General features: G+C 36.9%; 1 protein-coding gene across 2 annotated transcripts in view; it reads left to right on the top strand.

Moving 5' to 3' along the window:
• Positions 1 to 12,196: 12,196 nt before the first annotated feature.
• LOC115221546 (monocarboxylate transporter 12-like) overlaps positions 12,197 to 19,801 on the top strand; it is a 30,047-nt gene continuing 22,442 nt past the window's right edge. The window contains exon 1 of one of the 2 annotated variants that reach the window (XM_036510656.1): positions 12,197 to 12,337. In XM_036510656.1, the coding sequence (XP_036366549.1) occupies positions 12,327 to 12,337 (11 nt within the window). In that variant the 5' untranslated portion in view covers positions 12,197 to 12,326. Of the gene's footprint in view, positions 12,338 to 15,989; positions 16,146 to 19,801 lie in introns of those variants that run through there. The other variant, XM_029791747.2, reaches the window with a different exon arrangement.

Raw genomic sequence — 19,801 nt, 5'->3', positions numbered from 1 at the left:
AAATTAACATACTGATAGCAGACTTAGGATAATGAACAACGTGTCCCCACTATGCGAACCCTATGAAACGAAAAAACATGTACAGAACTTCATGCACCGCATGCAATTTTTTGTATATGATCAGAAGGCGCAGGAGTGGCTGTGTGGTAAGTAGCTTGCTAACCAACCACATGGTTCCGGGTTCAGTCCCACTGCGTGGCATCTTGGGCAAGTGTCTTCTACTATAGCCCCGGGCCGACCAATGCCTTGTGAGTGGATTTGGTAGACGGAAACTGAAAGAAGCCCGTCGTATATATATATATATATATGCGTGTGTTTGTGTGTCTGTGTTTGTCCCCCTAGCATTGCTTGACAGCCGATGCTGGTGTGTTTATGTCCCCGTTACTTAGCGGTTCGGCAAAAGAGACCGATAGAATAAGTACTGGGCTTACAAAAGAATAAGTCCCGGGGTCGAGTTGCTCGACTAAAGGCGGTGCTCCAGCATGGCCGCAGTCAAATGACTGAAACAAATAAAACTGTAGAAAGATAGGGTTCGAGTATAAAGGGGCGCTAGAAAGAAGTCAGATAACATTATATGTAATGAAACCAGAGTTACCTGCCCTAGATATAGAAGTAAAGACTGGAACAGAATACAAAGAACTTGTGACAAAGCAAACAGTGAGAACACGTGGTACAAAACCGACAAATATTAAGGAGTGATATTCGTAGAGGCCACAGCCCGTGGAGAATTAGCCCGTAGATTTAGGAATGCTCTGAAGGAGACCAAACTCAGCATTAAGATCGTTGAAAAACTGGGGAACTCCATCAGATCACAACTATGTAGGATGTACCCCGTTGAGAATACCATTGCATCAATGATAATTGCATGGTATGTAGGATTAGCCCTGGCATTAACTGTAGAACTAGAAATGTAGTCTTCAGCATAATTGCATAGAAGGTGCTTGTAAAGACATGAACATGACATAAATAGCAGAGAAACCTAGGTGCATTGCAGAAAGACTAAATGCACATTTGAGACAATATGATGACAAAAAAAATCCTCCATATTCTACCAATATGCTAAAGGCAAACATGGAGGCAACCCGGATCTCTTTGACATCCGCATTTTATTCAAACACCCAAAGGACCCAACACTCAAACAAATACAGGAGTACATCCTCCTAAATGAAACATCTCTAGTACTAAATAGGAAATATACGTAGTAGGTAATCATACCCACTAACCCACGTTTATATTTATATACAGGTAGCGTGTATATATACAGGTAGTGGGCTGTTATGTAGATATGTTTGTGTGTGTGTATATACGTATGCGTATATGTACATGCACATGCATGTAGGCAAATGGATATGAATGTAAACAGATAGACGTACAGACGGATAGTTACATAGGTAATATGAACAGACAAGTACACATACGCAAATGAAGACTGAAACACATGTTGATACACATGACCAAATATACATACGCACTTCACTTCACACGAGGACGCATATGGAGACACACATCTACACATACATACTCTATACATAGTTACCAAAACCCATACACACACACACGCATAAAAACACACAAACACATGAAATATAAATTATATGTACCAACATATAATTTACAAGTATTTAGTTTCGTCTTAATTTAAAATACCGACGGCTTCAGAGCTCATTACAGTATTTTCTGACTGTCACACACTCCCACTCCGCTCGCTCTCTTAGCCTCGTCATCCAGCGTGACCAGTAGGTTACACGTCATATTTTATCATGTCACACATATGTCAATTAGTCTATTTAATGACATGCCTCATTTCAAAAACAACTTAATACTAACATTCATATTTAAACGACCTCTCTCAGTTATACTGTATCCAAATTTGCAGACTTCGCTCCTGTACTCTTCTGGATTTTGCCATTGGTAAGTCTCTATAATTATGAATTTATGCAGTTTCATTTTTAGTGTGAATTTTTGTTTATAAATATCTAACTGAACAGCGCCTCGTTGCCGGGTAATTTTTACAATAGAATGTCTTATAGAAATGTTTTTTTTATTCCATGTCAGATCATGCCATCTCCGACGGATAAGCCTCTTGATCTGGACAGATTTGTGCAATTTTTCGCAAAAACAAAAACTTCGTTGAGGATTCTTTTCATTTCAAAATTATTTCCATATCTCTTCATCCGTTTCACATGACTTTATTTATTAAAACTTCAAAAGTTCTTACAACTTTGGTCGTCGTTATGCTTTACTTTCATCTATTTAATAAAAATTCCTCCTCGTAGAATGATTTTGCTTTCATTTTGTGATAGACAGCCACCATGCAGAAAACACCAGCTTCCAAATCCTGTTTTCTGATTAAGTAAAATTGATTAAACGTTAAACCTCGGTAACGTTTTTTTGTGCAATTTTTCTGGAATAGATAAATAACAAAATCGGATTTAACGCGGGAAATTATTTCAATATACCACATTTGAAAAGCTTGGGATAATTTTAAAATTTCACAATATGTGACAGCAACAGGGAAGACCCTACAAAACTAGAGAGACGGACAGTTATAGGACGTAGCACACACACACACACACACAGACATACACACACACACACACACTGAAACATACACACACACGTGCATTTACAAACGCACACACAAGTAGTCGCAAGTTTAAAATGGTGTGTAGTAGACATATGTATGTATATATGTATATATATATATACATATGTGTGTGTGTGTGTGTGTGTGTGAGTGTTTCTTTGCGATGGGCAGCAGAAAAGCCATCTACTCTCTCTCTCTCTCCTTAAAGCTACGTATTCCTCACACCCACCTTTCTTTCCCTTCCCCGGCATTTAAGCGTTACTTATGTGTATGTGCATGAGTGTGTGTGTATGTGTGCATATGCATGTATGCATGTGTCGAAGTATTTACGTAAGTCGCGTGTGTATCCCTGAATGGCAGCTGTATTAATGTCACCATCCCACAGCCACTCTATATTTGTCGTTAACACAATGCTGTTCTCCCCTTCTTTGATATCACTATACCACCACATTTCCCTCACATTAACACTCTTCGCACCCTTCTGATTTTATCAAATAATAGTCCAACCCCACTAGGGAGACCATTATAGATTTTTATTAAAATACAATTTGCCAATAATAGAACGCGATGTTAGTTTAACATGTATGCAAAGTTTCGTCAAGATTGGTTCACTGGTGCAGGCAGCAAGATTGTAACAAACAAATCGACAGACAGAAATTGCCATTATCTACAAGATTATAATAGAATTTGCTAAGAATTCAATATGAGCCCCGTGTTGACGAACTGAAATTAATATATTGTTCTATACCACAGAACTAGCACTGGAAATATAGTTGTAGTATACATAAAAACAGACAGACAGACAGACAGATGAAAATGTATGATAATAAGTTACAGTTTATATGCTTTCTAATGCTGTTTCTCACATTCGTTTGAATATCTTAATCATACTGCCAAGTACAACAATAAGCACATCACTTCTTGACAGTTGACTGGATGAAGGTTATCGACATGGCGCATTAAACACCAATTGCAGTCGTACGAGCAAGTCCACACTATATACACGAAAGCATTAGTTTCATACACACACACACACACCATATAGTCATACACACGTACACACGCATATATATATATATATATATATAATATATATAATATATATATATAATATATATAGATAGATAGATAGATAGATAGATAGATAGATAGATAGAGATAGATTAGATAGATAGATAGATAGATAGATAGATGATAGATAGATAGATAGTAGATAGATCTCCATGTTGATCCGCTAGCTTCTGCACGCATTTTTTTCTCTCCGTGTTTCTTTTCTGGGTATCTTTCTGTTGAAGAGCGTAAGCTCGTACGTAAAGACTTGTTTTATTTATATTCCTGAGCGCCATACTAATACAATTGTTTGTTTGTATTCCACCTGCCTTCGTCTTTGTTTATTTTCATAAAGCTTCCCGTTATATATATATATATATATATATATATATATATATATATATTATATACATATATATATATATATTACAGATAAAGAAACATGATCATAGAACAAACATTAAATTCGAGATATTTGCTCTATGGTCAATGTTTCTTTATCTCTGACTCAGTTACACTTGAGTACTTGTACGAACACGCTATCTTTAAGATAGCATATTTTACATTGAATCGTATATTTGTATAATATATATATACATAAGCATACATATAGAATGCATGGGGAATATTATCCAATAAAGTGTAATGTGTGTAGAGTATCTGAAAACATTTGTTTCACTCTCTAAGCTTAGTAGCCTGTAAGCTACTTGTAAATAGGAAAATAGGAAAATAACACTGAGGCAGCAACGAAAGAAGAGTTACTGAAGTCCATATATGAAGAGTCAAGACTACTGAAAAGGTTGCAAGACGCAACGAAAATTTTAGGAAAATAAAAATGAGAAATAAATGGAAATAAGACACAAAAAGAAAATGACTCTCTCCAGACACAACAAAATATGCTTCAACATACGAACTCACATAAAGAATCTTGCAAACCAAATCCCAAAACGAAACATATATGAAGAGCTTTTGGGGTTTGATGTTGTATGTTCTTCTGCTAGCAATGTTATTTTTAAATGTTTGTGATTTTGTCTTCTGGATTGTTTAAAAGAATCTGCTATTTATTATGAAGACTTATAGATTGTTCAACAAATATAGATTTTAATTTATTTTTTCTATTGGCAGAGTTTGTTTTATTTCAATTTTGTAGACCTTCTGCAATTAATGCATGATTTATTCATAATTTTTTTGTATTAATGGGTTAAATTTCTATTGATATTGATGTCTTTTAAGAAATATTCGCACACTTTTAAGAAATATTCGCAGGAGTGGCTGTGTGGTAAGTAGCTTGCTAACCAACCACATGGTTCCGGGTTCAGTCCCACTGCGTGGCATCTTGGGCAAGTGTCTTCTGCTATTGCTCCGGGCCGACCAATGCCTTGTGAGTGGATTTGGTAGACGGAAACTGAAAGAAGCCCGTCGTATATATGTATATATATTTATTGTATGTGTTTGTTGTGTTCTGTGTTTGTCCCCCTAGCATTGCTTGACACCGATGCTGGTGTGTTTACGTCCCCGTCACTTAGCGGTTCGGCAAAAGAGACCGATAGAATAAGTACTGGGCTTACAAAGAATAAGTCCCAGGGTCGAGTTGCTTGATTAAAGGTGGTGCTCCAGCATAGCCGCAGTCAAATGACTGAAGCAAGTAAAAGTAAAAGAGTAACTGTCTTCAAAAGTTAATGAATGTTAATGAACATTTTATAATATTTCAATGAAATATTTTGAATGGAGATAAAATGTGAAAATGGATCTGGAAAAATTTAATCAGGTGTAAGAATATGTGTGGCAGTTGTTATTCTTTATTCCATTACTGGTTATGTTTTGAGATTGTTGCCGCTAAATAGCTTGTATTAATATACATCATTTTTCTTCGATTAAGATATGAAATATGTATTTATTACCTATAAGTGTTGGGAAAGAAGTTGTAATGAATTAATGAAATTGTAGAAATGAAATGTAAGAATATTAGAAATCATAACTGACTTAGAAGAGATGAATGATATTCACATGAATGAGTAACTCTCTGGATATGTGCTGCTGCTTGGGCTGTAGTTGATCATAGGTAATTTTAGCTGGTCTTTATGATAGTTGGTACTTTTATTGGTTTGCTATGTGAAAGAGCTGATAAATGGATAAGATGTCACTGAATTTGCAATGGATGAAAACGAAGTTGTATTTAGAACGGTTGTATAATTCCAACTTAACGTGACAGTCCCGTAAAGGGAATCACACCACCGCTATTTAGCCCTAGGAAGCATCGACGCTTCCTGTCGGCTTAGACACATTTCCTGTGTCATTATATTTACGAAGGGGAGACAAGTAGCCCCAACAGCTAGGCCAGCACCTAGAGACATGCATGTTTCTGGGTTTTGCTCGTCATCAGTCTCGTGTAGCATGGGCTGCTAGTTGAAGATGCTTGTAAAGCCTTCGCAAATATATATACTTTTAGTGAAGTTTATTCACTGATCACCAAAATTAGAAATATTCTAATGAAGTTGTATTTATCTGAATAAATGTTGTGCGGATTTTGTTATCCATTATTCCTCAATTGATACATCGTTCATATGTTATGATGTATTTCTGATTTCATTGACGGTCTCGTGGTGTTGCTATCGTTACAAGGCTGTTCATTTTCTACATCATCCAATATATTACGTATAATTTGGCTACAAATGGAGGAAAGGCGACATTATAGATGTAGACAGAAAAGTTAAAAAATTAACTTTATCAATGAAATTGTTCTTCTATCCTAATATCTGTCTGTAATGTCATTTACGAGAATTATAGATATTTTCAGTTACCTATGGAAATGTAAGAAGTGAAGAATATTTAGTAGAACAAAGAAGTCTATTCAAATGTCTATATTATGATAGAAAACTCGTCTGTTATTCTTGACAGCAATGTGTTAAGACATTTTGTTGTACAAGAATATGGAAGAAATAAAGTTGGTAGTATTTTAGTGAACAGAAAATATGGATGTATTATTTAATGCGCAATGATTGAAGAACAATGATATTCAAAATATCTGTAATCCAGTCCATTGTTTGGTAGAATGTTATTTGTTACTGACTATACATCTGACATTGAATTAATTGATCTAAATTATAAGGAAATGAAAATATTTCTAAAAAAAATAGTTGTCCTTGAATGTGTGTTGATTCTTTCGTTTTTAGTGTTGGTGCCAACTGAAAAGAAGGGTTGTTTGCGAATATGGATGGGAAAATGAAAATGTTGACAGCAGACTCTTATATATAAAATGATGAATTCAGGAAATATATTTGAAATTAGAATCGATAGGGAAAGAATGAAGAATAATTACCAAATGATGAAATCTGTGGTCCTTAATGCATAAATCCTTTCCGTTACAAATGTATGGTGGAATTAGTATTAACACTATGTCTCTTAGTTTCTATTCTGTATATAAACGGCCATTGACATGATTTTCAATTTCATCTTTGTGTGTTAGTTAATTAGTTAGTTAGTTAATTTTTGGCTCAAAAAGCAAAAAGCAAGACCATGTAGGGGGACATGGAGTTATGTACAGGGTGGTGTTCATGTAAAGAGTTCAGGCCACTTGTGGTCAAAGGAGACTTTGAATCGAGCGGTCGTCGGCATCTTCACCATCTCGTCCGGCAGCTTATTCCACGGATCCGCAACCTGGACGGAGAAAGCCCCTCTCCTTCGATTGAGATGAAATCGTCGCAGATAGAGCTTTTCGGAGTGACCCCGCAGCCGACGTTCTGGAGCAGGAGTGAAGAACAGCTCTTTCGAGAGGTTACACTTTCCGCTTATAATGTTGTGAGCAAGTATGAGATCACCACGGCGTCGTGTTTTTCTAGAGAATAAAGGTCGAGCGTCTTCAGCCTTTCTTCATAAGACAAATGCTTGAGACCAAGAACCATGCGGGTAGCCAGCTTCTGGACTTTTTCGAGATGCTGTATGTCTTTGAGGAGATAAGGAGAAAATGTTTGTTGTGCATTGGTTTGTCCTCTAATATTGACTGTCACCCAATCATGACATTTATGAATATATTTGCTTAATATTTTTAACTGAATTTACAGATGCACATATCTCTACATTACAATGACCTCCCTCAAAAGAAGAGAATATGGTACTAATGAACGATTATCTAATTCAAAATTAGACTTTGTAAATGTAAAACCATTATTTCGACGTCATCCATTATAACTGTGAAATGTGTTTTACTGAAAGTCTTTAGGGAAATGTTTTTTACATTTCCCATCAACCATACATGTTGCATTGAATTTATCTCCCCCACGTGGACCATGTAGCATGCTTTTGGTGACATGTTGAAACAGAATTGGTTGTGTTTGTGGATTTGGAAGTTCTTCACAAACAGATTTATCATAATGTTCGGGATCATCTAACTTATATTCTTTTTTTTTAATATGGACAACATCTGACGATGGGGTAATCCACGCTTTTGAAACTCTATAGTCCACATGTATCCTGTAACGTCTCCCAACACATTCTTCTCCAAAATATCATGCAAGAGATCCCTAACTTTCCTATTAAATACTCTGTCGGTGAAATATGTTCTGCCAGTTGGTGTATGTCCTGGATAAAGTCTGTCTGTGATACCGTTCGAGCAACGAAAATTCTGACACAAATTAAAATTAAATGTTGAAGTGAATCTAACGTTTTTATTTTTTCCTTGAGTGGCTAACAAATATCTTCGAAGCTGCAATTGCCATATATATATATATATATATATATATATATATATATATATATATATATATATATAGCTATTTTCATTACGCTAGCACCTGCCATAGGAACAGCAACAATTTTACCTCTTTGAAAGTCCGATAGATATGTCATTTTAATGAATTTTAATTACCTTTTTCTTATGATATCTGAAAAGAAACACCAATTTTAGCAGAACATATTAAGGAACACTAATAATAAATTTAAAGAAAAAAACATAAAGATAAACAACCTTTTGACCGTTTTATAGATATTTCAAAATTATGATGCTATAATACTAGACGTTTCCATTATTTTGTTCAACCCCAGTAAATATAAATTGGATCATTAGTATCGGGTCATTAGTAAAATATTTAACAGGAATAAATATATATGTATATATTTACCGTGGGAAGTCGCTAATAAAACCGTCTACATTTTAATAATTGGACTGAATCATTAACCCAATAATAATAAAACTGAGAATATGTGTCTGTCTGTCTGTCTGTCTGTCTGTCTGTCTGTGTGTTTCCCTAAAACTTGAGAACTACACAACCACTTTCATTCAAATTTTACACATGCCTTACTTAGGGTCCGGGGAGTGTCATCGGCAAAAAAAAAGTTTAACTGTTTGCCTAGGGCAAGGCCACGGCAATATCATTTCTCCACTACGATTCCCTAAAACTTGAGAACTACACAACCAATTTCATTCAAATTTTACACATGCCTTACTTAGGGTCCATGTAGTTTCATGGGCAAAAAAAAATGTTCAACTTCTTGCCTAGAGCGATCCCATAGCAATATCATATCTGCTAAGAAGAACGGTTCTGAACAACTGGCCATGTTCCACGATGACTTTGAGTAAATAGAAATAAGTCAAGCTACGAGATTTATTTTTGCACAGGCACTTGACGTAAAAGACCCTGACAAGCTACTGGTAGGAATAGAGATGGAGGCGCAATGGCCTAGTGGTTAGGGCAGCGGACTCGCGGTCATAGGATCGCGGTTTCGATTCCCAGACCGGGCGTTGTGAGTGTTTATAGAGCGAAAACACCTAAAGCTCCACGAGGCTCCGGCAGGGGGTGGTGGTGATCCCTGCTGTACTCTTTCACCACAACTTTCTCTCACTCTTACTTCCTGTTTCTGTTGTACCTTGTATTTCAAAGGGCCGGCCTTGTCACTCTCTGTGTCACGCTGAATATCCCCGAGAACTACGTTATGGGTACACGTGTCTGTGGAGTGCTCAGCCACTTGCACTTTAATTTCACGAGCAGGCTGTTCCGTTGATTCGGATCAACCGGAACCCTCATCGTCGTAACCGACGGAGTACTAGAAAAAAAAAGTACTTCCATCCAGGAATATAGATATCGAATTCATGTGCCTGGCTCTTTCAAGGTCGCGGTGGACCTTGTCGTGTCTCGGAGAAGCAGTTAGAGAAGAAAGAAGAGATTTCAGTGGGAATGCATGTTTAAATAGGCGATATTCTACTAGCGACCCCCTGCGTGTTATTTTGGTGTTATGCGAAGTAAATTAGCAAAGGGGGAGTTAGTAATGTTCATCTGGAATTTTCTGGAATATTCTAGAATGTTTGATCAGGAGAGATAACTGCCGTTGGCTCCCAACGAATATTTTGTGGGCTTGCTAATCTGTTTCAATTAGCGTTCCCCGCCCCTATATATATATATATATATTATATATATATATATATATATATATAATATATATAATATATAATATGAATAATATATAAGTATAATGCATATATACATACATATATGTACATACCTACATCTATATGTATATATATACATGCATATATGGGTACAGGACATAAAAAAAACGTTGAACACAATGAGAAACGAAAAAATAAAAACAAAAACATGGAAACGAACTTTTTAAACAACGAAAAAACGGAGTACAATACATACAACACAAGGAATATTCCTCTTCTTCAGTTGTCCCTGTTTCGTCTACTCCGAAGGGACGCGACTTCGTTGAAACAGTCCTTCCCGCAAAGCAAATTAAATAAAATTCGGGATTTTTTGCGGAGGGGTGAAAGTGGTAACAAGAACAGGACAGTGAGAACAAAACAAGAGAGTAGAAACAATAAAAGTAGAAACAGTAAAAAAGCAGAACAAAGAGGATAACACAGTAAAAACAAACGATGAGGGTCGTTAAGCCAAGACAATGAAAAGATTATTCTGAACACTTGAGGAGACAGATTATTAGAGAGACAGGATAAGCGGTCTTGTCTTGGTGAAGATAGCAGATGGACAGATTGCTTCCCTCTTATCCCGTTCACCGCTCCCTCCCTCTTATTCCTTCTCCTCCTCCTCGACTCTCACGTGATTTTTTGTTTATAAATATCTAACTGAACAGCGCCTCGTTGCCGGGTAATATTTTTACAATAGAATGTCTTATAGAAATGTTTCTTTATTCCATGTCAGATCATACCATCTCCGACGGATAAGCCTCTTGATCTGGACAGATTTGTGCAATTTTTCGCCAAAAAATAAGCTTCGTTGAGGATTCTTTTCATTTCAAAATTATTTCCATATCTCTTCGACCGTTTCACATGACTTTATTCATTAAAACTTCAAAGGTTTTTACAACTTTGGTCGTCGTTATGCTTTACTTTCGTCTATTTAATAAAAAAAATCTCCTCGTAGAATGATTTTGCTTTCATATTGTGATAGACAGCCACTATGCAGAAAATAGCAGCTTCCAAATCCTGTTTTCTGATTAAGTAAAATTGATTAAACGTTAAACCTCAGTAACGTTTTTTTTCTGCAATTTTTCTGGAATAGATAAATAACAGAATCGGATTTAACGCGGGAAATTATTTCTATATACCACATTTGAAAAGCTTGGGATAATTTTAAAATTTCACAATATGTGACAGCAACAGGGAAGACCCTACAAAACTAGAGAGACGGACAGTTATAGGACGTAGCACACACACATACACACACACACACACACACACACACACGTGCATTTACAAACGTACACACAAATAGTCACAAGTTTAAAATGGTGTATAGTAGACATATGTAAGTATGTCTACTATACCACTACAATGGCGAAAATAAATTTAAGACCGATGATAAAAGTTCTATTTCTTACAAAATATTTTGTTACTAACACCATACAAATCATTTCTATCTTTTACACCTTATGCAGAATTTATTTCTCTTTCGAATGATGCGGACAATAACTATTTTTATACAACTTGAAGAATTCTAATGCTAAATTAATATAAACGTTTCAAATTTACCGGCAAAATTAGTTTAAGACCGTATCATTATCATTTTATTTAAAGCTTAAGATTGTAGCAAAAATGAACAACAAGAACGAAATACATATTTGTAATTTGTGCTGTAGCCTTTAGTCTTAATAACGGCTGAACAACGCCTCGGCATTGAATTCGCCAAGTGATTACAAAATTCTATGGGAATGTTTTGCCATATTTCATTGATATAATCGAATAATTGTTTCAGATTAGATGGTTTTTTTAGCATGGACTTTTTGGGAAACAATTCCACAAGTTCTCGGTCGGATTCAGGTCCGGGCTCTGGGGAGGCCATTCGATTACAACAATATTATGGGGATCAAAAAATTCCATAACCTTTTTGGCTTTGTGCTCATTGAGATTGAACCTTTGCAAAGATTGAATCTCAGTACAAGAATACCTAAACAAGGAAAACCTGTTCATAGAAAAGTACAGACCACACCTCAATATACAAACTTCACCATTTAAAAAAATTATACTGAGGAGATAGTTGTTCCCCCTGCCACTTGTTGCTTCCCTTGTTTCACTCTCTAGACTCACTCTTCTTATTCTTCAAACATTCTTCAAAATGACGAGAGCTGATTACTGTACGGTGTCCCTCCAAAAGCTAATTTAAATAGCGAAAACCGGTTGGATTTCACGACATCCATATAATATGTATATATTTATAAAAATATATTTAACTATATGAACCGAAGGTATTTCTCTTCCACTTTTTATATATATTTTTTCCATATATATATATATATATATATATATACACACACACACACACATATATATATATATATATATATATCATCAGCCTTTTTGTTGTTTTTAAAATAAATTGTCTCGAGGTCAACATTTATCTTGCAGAAATTGCTTAGAATTATATAATCTACTACCTCGTATCTATTTTTTATGAGCGCAATTTTATGCAGATTGGCTTAGATTTTTTTCTTTTTAAACAGGTCGCACGAATACCCATTCTGTCAGCTACTTGTTTCTCTACCATTTTCCCAAAAGCAGATTACAAAAAGGGCAAATGTATAAAAGGTTATCAGCGATCATTTTGGTTTTGTCGAGACTGAACTGAGAGTCACAGACAAAATTGGTTTCGGAAGAGATTGTTTTACAACTCTGTCTTCTTTACTTTTGACATGTCGGGATTAAAGTATTAAGTTGTCAGGGTTCGAGGCATTAGTCATCATTGGAATGGTCCTACATCGAAAAGTAGTACTGAGTTGGACAGGCGCCAGCCCAAGAACACGTTGCTTCCCGATAATTGAGTAGTTTTCGAAAGATTTAATCTTAATCTCCAAATTATTGTGGAGGTTGTGTAGGAACACAAGATACTACGTCATGAACACATGGCGGAAATCTATCCACGTGTGTTGTGAGTTATTTTGTATGTGAAAATTGAAAAAAAAAACTGTTAAAAATTGTCAAAAAATTGAATCGCGCGAGGCGTTTGCCGCTACGTGTTTGAACCTTTTATAGAAGGTGTGTCGACCCTCAAGTCATGGAGACTTACGCGGGGGTCGCCACAACAAAAAGTGACGAGTCTCTTAGAATAAAAGAAGTGTTCTTTAGAAAAGAACAATTGAAGGAATACGAGAAGTTCGTCAAAAGGGAAGGTGACAGCGTGAAGCTGGTCCCGCCTGTGGAAACAATAGAAGAGAAAAATAACAAGACGATAACGTATAGAACGCAAGATAGAAACACGAGAAAACTGGTGAGAGTGACGATTGAAGAAATAGAGAAATGTCTGGGGGACATCATGAAAAAGCGACTTTTGTAGACAGAGGAAAGAAATATGGTACGGTGGAGGTGAGATGCGCAACAAAGGAAGTGGCGGCCTCATTGGCTTCCACTGTCCTGAAAGCTGAAAATTTCACCATGTGGCCGACGTATAAAGGAAGACGAGGGGTACGGGTAAGAGTCCCAAAGGTGCCCCCAAATATTAAAACAGAAATGCTGGTAACAGCCATTATTGGGGCAGCAAAAGAGGAAGTAGAAATAGGGTCAATTAAGGAGACGAACGTTGTAAATTGGAAGGGATTCGGAGTAGAGTTGTGGCTGATGGCCACAATGGAAGACATCGAAAGATTTCCCTTCCAAATAGAAATAGAAAACGAGAAAACAATTAGTGTAATAGTGGAAGGCAGAAAACCGAATTGCTACCTGTGCGGTTCAAGAGGCACATAAAAAGGAATGTCCGCTGTATGAATTCACAGCGGAGCAAAAAGAGACACAAAGTGGAGAGAAGGAAAACGAACACGAAGGAAAGAACAGCGAAAACAAGGAAAAGGAAATAACGGAGAAACAACAAGAGAAGGGAAGTAACAGCGCACTGAAGGAAAATGAAAACAAAGGGAAGAAGATAGTAGAAAAGGAGAAAAATTCACAGGGTGCAGAAGTAGTGGAGAAGGAGCCAAGGCAGAAGCAAGAGAAGAAAAGGAAAGTACATTAAAGGAAGAGAAAAAGCAGGAAAAGAACAAGAGAAGGAACAGAACCAAGAGAAAGGAAAAGATGGTATGCAAAAAGGAAAAGAAACAACAGGAAAGGAACTTAAGGCACAGGTAGAGAGACGGCAGACAAAGAGCCAAAAAGACAAGAGAAGGAAAAGAAAGAAGAGAAAGCAAAAAGAGAGAAAGAGAGAAACTGAGGGAGGAGAAAAAAGAGGAAGTAAGTCCTAAGAGAAAAACTAGAGAAAACGTAGGTACGAATAGAAAATTCAAATACTATGGAACGTTGATCCATCACAAGCACTGTGAGGAGATGGAAGATTTAATAAGCGTAACAAACGGATATACGTGGGTCAGGATGGGCACCGAATGGAAAGAAACAGGTGCACTCGTCCACGAGAACGACGCCGAGGCGTTCATCGAGGCAGCTGGCAAGAACGTGTTAAAACATATGAAATGCCGACTTACAAGGTGGCCTCGAACGATGGAAGTTTACTCAGATTTGGTAGACATAATGGAGTATATATAAAAGAAAAGGTATTGTGAAAACTTTAATTTGGAAATGATAAAAAGAACTTTAAATTCTGAAAAAAAAAAAAAAAGAAATGTTGAACTTTGTAAAACTTTTGAAATGTATGTTGAAAATGTATAAAATGTTTTATTTGGAAAATATTGTTGACGAATAAAAATAAATGACGAAATGTAACCGCTCGATTTCGGGGATCGAGTGGGCATTGCACCACATTGTACAAACTTCATAATTCATTATTCATTTTCCCGATTGTATTGTCCCATCTATGTAGCCCCTAGTGGGTAATAATAAAACAACAAGATACTACGTCATTTACTTTAAAAGGATCTTCAAAAGGACTCGTAGTGCAAAAAAGGCACTCATAATTATGTCGTTGACAGCCGAGAACCACCTGCTATGGCTACCAGAACTGCCCGATCACATGACTTCACCCTACTAGGGGTTCCTCAGTTACAGATGTCCACCAGCCGCATAACAACCAAATCTCTCGTCAAGAATAAATAGAGTATATATTTAGGCTCTGATATTGCTATTAATTAAAAAAACATAATTAACAGTAGCCGAAGCATAATTTTAAATGCAGTACAAATATCTTAAGTGACCAGTCGGTCGAACGACAAATATTTTGACTCCATATTACAAACAATAATGTTTAAGTGGAGTAAACTGTCTTTGTGTGTTTCTAAAAAGCTAACTTATCTCTTCAACACACGACCTCGGATGAAGGCATTTGCTGTGAGAATACAGTAACCCCTCGACTCTCGCGAGTGTTACGTTCCAAAATCCCACGCGATCGATAAATGTCCGCGAAGTAGAAACTGTACTGTATATTTTTTATTATTATTTTCATAATTTGTATGTATTTATTTTATTGCAAATGCAAAACAACACCACGGAGCAATCGACGTAAGCTTAAATAATAAACTGCGATAGGTGGACCACGATATAACGAGGGATTACTGTACATAATTTAAGAGGATTTTGCGGATTTCCGTTCATAAAGGATAGCTCAACACATCGATAACCAGCCACGCGGTTTCAAATCCGCCTTCTTAACGCCACGACTTGTTTTATTCTTCTCTACTCTAGACACAAGGCTCGAAATTTTGGGGGAGGGGACCAGACCATTAGCTCGACCCCAGTACGCAACTCGTACTTAATTTATCGACCCCGAAACGATGAAAGGCAAAGTCGATCTCAGTGGAATTTGAACTCAGAACGTAAAGACACGAAAAACTGCTAAGCATTTCGCCCGACGTATTAACCGCTTTTACAGGTTGTTTTATTGTGTTTGTACAAAGTGCAAAGATAACCCTAATTTGTAAAACTATCTTGAAGTTATCTAATTTTGTTCATAAATAATACTGTATGCTAATTATCTTCAGTAATTAACCATTCAATGAGCGCCTCTAAAGTACAACTATCAGATATTTTGATAAAAAGATTTTAAAACCTGAATTTTTGTACTTACTCTTGCACAAAGTTTATCGCTAAATAACTTCAGCGGTTGTTCTCGTTCACAAGGTAAGATATGAATGTTTATGTATAAGAATTTATATATTGACGTTTTACTCTCTTTTACTTGTTTCAGTCATTTGACTGTGGCCATGCTGGAGCACCACCTTTAGTCGATCAAATCGACCCTGGGACTTATTCTTTGTAAGCCTAGTACTTATTCTATCGGGGTCTTTTGCCGAACCGCTAAGTGACGGGGACGTAAACACACCAGCATCGGTTGTCAAGCAATGCTAGGGGAACAAACACAGACACACAAACACATACACACACATATATATATATATACATATATACGACAGGCTTCTTTCAGTTTCCGTCTACCAAATCCACTCACAAGGCATTGGTCGGCCCGGGGCTATAGCAGAAGACACTTGCCCTAGATGCCACGCAGTGGGACTGAACCCGGAACCTTGTGGTTGGTTAGCAAGCTACTTACCACACAGCCACTCCTGCGCCTATATATTGACGTTTTTTTGTTGTTTTTCTTTCTCTTGATGGAAAATGCTGCTTCTAATAATTTTATCTTGTTAATAATTTAAGGATTTTCACTTGGTCTTCTGATGTAGAAATATTATGTTTGTAACCTTTGCAATTACCTAAAAGTCGCTTTTTATTCCCCTGCCGTGGCTGCGTGGCAAGGAATTTGCTTTCCAACCATGTTTTGGGGTCCTTCGGCAAGTGTCTTCTACTATAACCCCGGGCCAACTAAAGCCTTGTGAGTGGATCTGGTAGACGGAAACAGAAAGGAAATTGTCGCCCGTGTGTGTGTGTGTGTATTTGTTCTATTCCCTACCACCACCGCTTGACAACCTGTGTTGGTTTGTTTACGTCCCCTTGCCTTAATGGTTCGATAAAAAAATAATAAAACAAGTAACAGGCTTAAAATAAGAACCGGGATCGATTCGTACGGCGAAAATCAGCGAAGTCGATATCCCTGCATGGTCGTTGTCCAATGACTGGAACAAGTAAAAGACAACAAATAAAAGGCAAGACGGTCATCACATTTACTAAAACCAAAGTAAATTAATTGTTTATTCAGTTCTATATTTAAGAGATCAGCAATAATTTACATTATTTATATTTGACGGATATTTGTCCTCATCTTGTTTGTTGTTGACATTACATTTCGGCTGATATACCCTCCAGCCTTCGTCAGGTGTCTTGGGGGAAATTTCGAACCTGGGTTCTCATCCCTAAGGTATTTTTCGATGTTATTATTATTATTATTGTTCAGGTCGGAATCTTGGGGTTTTTATCCCACGCTCTTAACCACCACGCCATATGCCGGCGGATATGCTGTAGTAGTTAAGAGCGCGGGCTACAAACCCCAAGATTCCGAGTTCGATTCCAAGCAGTGACCTGAATGAGGATAATAATAATAATAAAAATAATAATAATAATAATTATTATTATTATTATAACAATAACAACAACAACAACAGCATCGAAAAATACCTTAGGAATGAGAACCCAGGATCGAAATTTCCCCCAAGACACCTGGTAAAGGATGGTCAGTATATCAGCAGAAACACTGTGTTAACAACAAACTGTGGACAAATATCCGTCAAATATAAATAATGTAAATAATTGTTTATTGTAACATTTTAACGATTTGTAGGGACACGGCATTCCGTTATGCAACCATAATACGCCACACAGTATACCAAGCGCTTTTAGAAGTCAATAGCGTGTACCATCGTGTTAGCAGTGCACTTATATCACGTGATAAGTTCATCCCTACGGATATTCTATAGAAATTGTAACCAGCACTTATTTTGTTACTAGCAGTATCGCCCGGCGTTGCTCGGGTTTGTTTCGACCCTTTAGAATTGGAATTTTTGAAAAGTAAAAATTTTGCATTATGTAGCTTGTTACTCTTTAAGTGAACATTTTTCTAGTTGAAATACACCGAAAAATTGCGACACAGCAGTGAAAAAATCGTAAAAAAATTAGGTATTTTCATAGAAAAAAAAGCACCGTTTTGATGTAAATAATTTTTGGTGTCAACATGGTCTGATTTGAATTTTATTTTCTACGGAATGAAGAAGAAGCCTTCTTCTATCATACTCTCAATTTTGGTCAACTTGCGCCGCAGGGTCTCGGAGGAGATAGTGTTAGTTGAAGGCTACCAAACCTGTCACACACAGACAACTTCAGCTTTATATAGAGAGATGACGACTCGCTTCCAAGACGCCAAATGTTAACGATGGGAATGAAGACGAAAAAAATGGGTAACGGACGAATATGGCATATTTCGAGAGTTATTCCTCCTTCATCAGCACCCATCTAATTCATTAATCATCATCACTTATCAATTCATTAATCATCCACGAACTCATTCCTTAAATAGCCATTAAATACAGCGGTGTAATGTTACTGGATACATCAATCTACATATCAAACACATTCCTGGAAGCTGGTACATAAATATTATTTCTTTATTGCCCACAGGAGCAAAACACAGAGGGGACAAACAAGGACAGACAAACGGATTAAGTCGATTACATCGACCCCAGTGCGTAACTGGTACTTATTCAAACGACCCCGAAAGGATGAAAGGCAAAGTCGACCTCGGCGGAATTTGAACTGAGAACGTAACGGCAGACGAAATACCTATTTCTTTATTACCCACAAGGGGCTAAACACAGAGGGGACAAACAAGGACAGACAAACGGATTAAGTCGAATACATCGAACCCAGTGCGTAACTGGTACTTATTCAATCGACCCCGAAAGGATGAAAGGCAAAGTCGACCTCGGCGGAATTTGAACTCAGAACGTAACGGCAGACGAAAAACTGCTAAGCATTTCGCCCGACGTGCTAACGTTTCTGCCAGCTCGCCACTTTATGGTACGTAAATGTTACTGACTTGTAGCCAAACGGTGTTTCGTTATGCAATCATAATATGCTACGAAGTATATTAAACATTTTTATAAATCAGTACCGTGTACTACTGTGCTAGAAGTGCTATTACAGCACCTGATAATGTCGTCTCACTGTTTGTTAACATCTGACGCCTCAGATACGAAATGTCGTTGCAAAACTAGTGTTGGCTACAATTTCTATAGTAACTGTAACATGTGTATAACTATTTTTGCGGTGAGCTGGCAGAATCGTTAGCATGCTGGATAAAGAGTATAGCGGCATTCCGTCGGTCGTTACATTCTGAGTTCAAATTCCGCCGAGGTTGACTTTGCCTTTCATCCTTTCGCTGTCGACAAAATATGCATCAGTTGAGCACTGTGGTAGGCATAAACGACTTACCCCTCCCAGAAAATTACTGGCCTTGTGCTAAAATTTGAAACCACTATTTCGGATAATGATATTGCCTTCTCTCCTGGAGATATATTTCGTTAGATTGCATTGTAAAATAATTATATTATATATTTATCCATCATCAAGCCAGTCGATTGGGGATGGGCGTATATATATGTTTACGTCAACGTCTATACTAATCTTTCTTCCTTTTATCTTTTAATTCTTATCCTTTTTTATTTTTTATCTTTTATTTTACTCTGTCATATATTCACTTTGAACTATAGTTCATAGTGAGTACATTAACCGGTTGAAACCCGGTAATTTTATCCATCTTCTGTCATTATAGCCAACAGACAACTGGCAGCAACAACATGCGAAGCGAAACTGGGTATATTTAGCGAGGT

This window comes from Octopus sinensis, linkage group LG18 (genome assembly GCF_006345805.1).
Source record: "Octopus sinensis linkage group LG18, ASM634580v1, whole genome shotgun sequence".
Lineage (NCBI taxonomy): Eukaryota > Metazoa > Mollusca > Cephalopoda > Octopoda > Octopodidae > Octopus > Octopus sinensis.
The sequence above is the reverse complement of the archived record's forward strand: the minus strand, read 5'-3'. Positions and strand labels throughout refer to the sequence as shown.